At 36.8% G+C, this 5,000-nt stretch overlaps 1 protein-coding gene across 1 annotated transcript in view; it reads left to right on the top strand.

The window, feature by feature from the left end:
- The window catches only part of LOC143040557 (hemocyte protein-glutamine gamma-glutamyltransferase-like), a 183,817-nt gene extending 179,944 nt beyond the window's left edge, over window positions 1-3,873 (top strand). Inside the window, exon 19 of the mRNA XM_076211639.1 lies at window positions 3,250-3,873. Coding sequence (XP_076067754.1) covers window positions 3,250-3,391 — 142 coding nt within the window. The 3' untranslated portion in view covers window positions 3,392-3,873. The remainder of the gene's footprint in view (window positions 1-3,249) is intronic.
- Window positions 3,874-5,000: the final 1,127 nt, after the last annotated feature.

Below are 5,000 nucleotides of genomic sequence, written 5' to 3'. Positions count from 1 at the left end.
GTCCCATACATGTTGGTTACCAGGACGGCCCAAACGTCCCATACTTGTTGGCTACCAGGACGGCCCAAACGTCCGTCACGTGTACTTCTTCCACTACCTCTCCGAATGCCCTCTTCACTATGTAATATATTCTGTACCTTGTTTCTTCATCTTATAATTCCTTCTTTGTATCTGCACTGAAGATGTAATTATACGAAAGCGCTCTGCTTCGTTAGTTTACTTTTCCTAGTGGTTACTTACGCATTTGTGAACACACGCTCCTAGTGTTTTTATTGCATACATATATATATATATATATATATATATATATATATATATATATATATATACATATATATATATGTTCATATAGATATACATATGTTCATATATATATATATAAATACATATATATATATATATTATATATATATATATTATACATATACATATATATATACATATATATATATATATATATATATACATACATACACACACACACACATAATATATATATATATATATATATATATATACATATATATACATAGAGTTGAGGTGGCAAAATGAAACGTTAAGGCTAGAGTATGGAGCTTTATTCAGAAACAGACGTTTCGACCTCTTGGGCCTTCCTCAGTGGGCTGAATGCAGAATAAGAATCAAAGTCCGTCAACAGCTTACATTGTGATCTGACGACCCTGCGTGACCTCATCCCGGTCTCGTTGTGCCCCCGCACTCGCCAACTGCCAGCTGTGCGGACGTTTGGACCCAGGACATAAACCCCCTACGAGAATTTGTTTTCTCGGTGGCAATGTATGCCGCCTCCAAAGCTTTCCTTTTCTTTTTCCCAGTTTCCTATGTAGAACGTTGGCTTCTTTTCAGTTTGGCAAATGATTTTCTTCATCGATATGAACTACTAGGACATTTGATGTTCTGTGATGTTTCACATCACTCTTGTGTTCTTCTAGTCTTTTGCCCATGCCGCGTCCCGTCTCACCGATGTAAACTTTCTCACAACCTGTACAAGGAACTCTATAAACAACATTTTTATTTTCTTGTAAAATTCAAAGTATACAGAAAACCAACAAACAGAGAAAATTACATTAATTTTATTAACTCACAGTACTAGAGTCAAATCAGGGATAATAATCGGATTCATGTTAAGAATAAGGATATGTAGCAAAGAGTTTTTACAGGATGAGCTTAACCGTATCTTTAAATCCTTCCAAGAATTAGCGTATCCTTTAGGCTTTCTTATGAAATTAAAAACAAACCCATCAAAATTATGGAAAGGAACACAACACCTACAGACAACAACACCAGCAGGGACAAAATATTTATTTCAGTTCCTAACTCTAGATACGCACCAATAATTAGTAGTTTTTAAAGGACACCAGAACCAATTTAGTAACATCCGCGGGAAAGAGAATTGGTGAGTTTACCAGAAACATAGAGAATTCACAAGAAAATAAAAAGTATTGTTTATAGAATTCCTTATACAGGTTGTGAGAAAGTTTACATCGGTGAGACAGGACGCGACATAGAGAAAACAACAAATTCTCGTAGGGGGTTTGTGTCCTGGGCCCAAACGTCCGCACAGCTGGCAGTTGGCGAGTGTTAGGGGGACAACGAGACCGGGATGAGGTCACGCAGGGTCGTCAGATCATAATGTAAGCTGTTGACAGACTTTGATTCTTATTCTGTATTCAGTCCACTGAGGTGGGTCCAAGAGGTCGAAACGTCTGGTTCTAAATAAAGCTCCATACTCTAGCCTTAACGTTTCATTTTGCCACCTCACCTCCATATTTGTCTGTCTTTACATATATATACATTTATACATATATATGTACATATCTACATTTATACATATATATTTTTATATACATATACATATTTACATATATATATATATATATATATATACATATATATGTACATATATACATATATGTATATATACATATATACATATATATATATACACATATTATATATATGTATACATACAGTATATATATATATATATATATATATATATATATATATATATATATTTCTTCAATGTATTCATTTATCTTTTCTGTGTGATCCAGAACATACCCTTAATATCACCTCCCGGTGATGATCGAGCGATACTATTCACCATCTGCGCCCTGTCCTCGTACAGTTTTGGCCCCTTCCTCCCCATCTTCCGCCTTGACCACACAAGTTATCTCCGACGAAACTTACTTGTTTCCACCTCTCCAAACTACCACCACTCGCCTTTACCTCTACCCTTTTGTTCATCACTCTCCAGACCCTCGCTCTGTTCCCTTCCTTTCTTCCACCTCTATTCCTAAACCCTGTTCAGTCTAGCATCCCTATTCCTATATATGACGATAATCAGAATCATACACAAACAACATTAATTAGTACATTCTGTATATTTTAGCCCATTCAGTCAGAAAAATATCCATCTATTTGATTAGAATCATCTGGCGTCTGTCTGAGCAAAATGAATAAATTATGCCACTGGTGCAGACAATAAACTCAGCCCAGTCTAACAAAGCATCGACCTCTTTCAAGAAACGTAACCAGACTTGCGTAATTCATACGAGAAGTTAGTGTGGACAAGGGTTACAACATACACACACACACACACACACACACACACACACACTCATACACACACATACCTATACACATATACTCAAATACACATACACACACATACATATATGTACACACACACAAAGCCAGACAAAGAATACGGGTATCACCATTCCAGAAAGGACAGAGTAGCTAACATACAAAGAATCAATCATTAGAAAAAAATATATCTTCCTTTGCTTATTAGGAGGCACCCACTCCCCTATCCTCTCTTCCCCACTCCTTCACTCTACTCCTCTTTGACTATTATTTACTTTCCTCACCTTCAAGAGGCAGCCTTTACCTATTAGTTTCTTCTATTTAGCCCAGGGGTCTCATCTCCGGTTAATAAAATCGTACCCTTATCCTTTAGGGCTCTTGTTACGAGTAACTTCTGAGCCACCTCGAGAGGTCCTTACTCGCTTAGCTGAAAAGGACTGTAACCTCCCAAGCCTATCACGTCCTCACAGTCTCCACATAATTTGACCCCCAAGTCCCCTAGTACACTTTTTTCTAGCTATGCCGAGGGGAGAGGGCTAAGTCCCAGGATCCTCCTTTCTCAGATTAAAATTAATACGCCTCCTGCCCCTCAGATGTTTGTGATCTCGCACACTAACAATTCTCCCATCTCTCTCGCAGGGACGTTCGCCCACAGGAGACCTTCAACTTCACTCAACAATTCCGCCCTCGTGAAGTTGGGGAGAACAAGCTGGTGGCGGCCTTCACCTCCCGCCAGCTGCAGGACATAGTCGGCGCCAGGAGGGTGATCGTCAGAGAGTGATTGCATGGACCAGGCGGTTACAAGTCTTCGGTGGCAGTCTTCAACTCTGTCGCCACAGTCAGGATGGGTAGAGGGTGGGAGGGAAGGGAAAAGGGGCTAGATGGATTTTACCAATTTGCAGTATCACCAGGGGTACGTGGGTGATTGTGACTGGCGCCAGAGGGGAGTGATCGGTGAAGTGGGAGTGCACTAATTTGCGGTGTTTCGATCACAACTCTACCACTCTTTAAGGCTTGGTTGTCCAGAATCCCTACTCTGCTTTGGCCTTTGGATAATGGGTATGAGAATTTTAATCGGGAATTTGTGGTACACAATTTAAATGACTTTGGTTCGGGGGATATCACCATTATGTATGATATATATATGTATATATATATGCAGAAGAAATCACTTGAACGCGTGATACTAGTATGCAGACAAACCACTGGGAAAATGAAAGAGATGAGACCGAGCGCTTTCGTCTATTCAGACATTTTCAAGGTATAGATACATAAAAGAGACAAGTATATATACTCAGAAGGTTAAGGTGGATCTCTCCCAGTGCCATATTGGCTCAAGTGTCCGGACATTTGGTTTACAATTTTTGTTATGATAAATTCATCCAATTTGTATAAAAATTGTATACAAATTGGATGAATTTATCATAACAAAAATTGTAAACCAAATGTCCGGACACTTGAGCCAATATGGCACTGGGAGAGATCCACCTTAACCTTCTCTTTTATGTATCTATACCTTGAAAATGTCTGAATAGACGAAAGCGCTCGGTCTCATCTCTTTCATTTTCCCAGTGGTTTGTCTGCATGTATATATATATATATATATATATATATATATATATATATATATATATATATATATATATATATATATATATATCTATATATATATATATATATGTGTGTGTGTGTGTGTGTGTGTGTGTGTGTGTGTGTGTGTGTGTGTGTGTGTGTGTGTGTGTGTGTGTGTGTGTGTGTGTGTATTCATATAAATATATATTTATATACATATATATACATATATATATGTGTATATATATGAATATATGTATATATATATATATATATTTATGTATGTACAGTATATATATATGCATATGTTTATGTATATGTATATGTATATGTATATGTATATATGTATGTATTTATATGAATATACATACATACACACACACACACATATATATATATATATACACATATATATATATATATACATATATATATATATATATATGTATGTATGTATGTATGCACTTTTAAGGCACCAAAGCGTCATTACACCTGACAGTTGTGCAGGAAGGGCTACAGACAATTAGATGAGCTACCCACGAGATGGAGAATTAGAAAGAAGTTAGAGAGATAAAGAACTATCAGATGTGAGTAACACACAGCCAGTATATTTAATTATATCATCGATTGCAGTTCTAAATAGACGCTAAATATCTACTTCTACCAAAGCACAACTACGATCTTTGCCATACAAAAAACTAGAAATACAAAGAAAATTAATAGTTAAAACGATCGAATATCAAGGAAGAAATAGTTATTATGTATACTCAGAGACGCGTTGGCACACATCGGACAACAAAGTGGTAAGAGACCAAAAG

Source organism: Oratosquilla oratoria, chromosome 29 (assembly GCF_046742065.1).
Source record: "Oratosquilla oratoria isolate Oo_2021 chromosome 29, ASM4674206v1, whole genome shotgun sequence".
Classification (NCBI taxonomy): domain Eukaryota; kingdom Metazoa; phylum Arthropoda; class Malacostraca; order Stomatopoda; family Squillidae; genus Oratosquilla; species Oratosquilla oratoria.
This window is presented reverse-complemented; position numbering and strand designations above follow the sequence as displayed.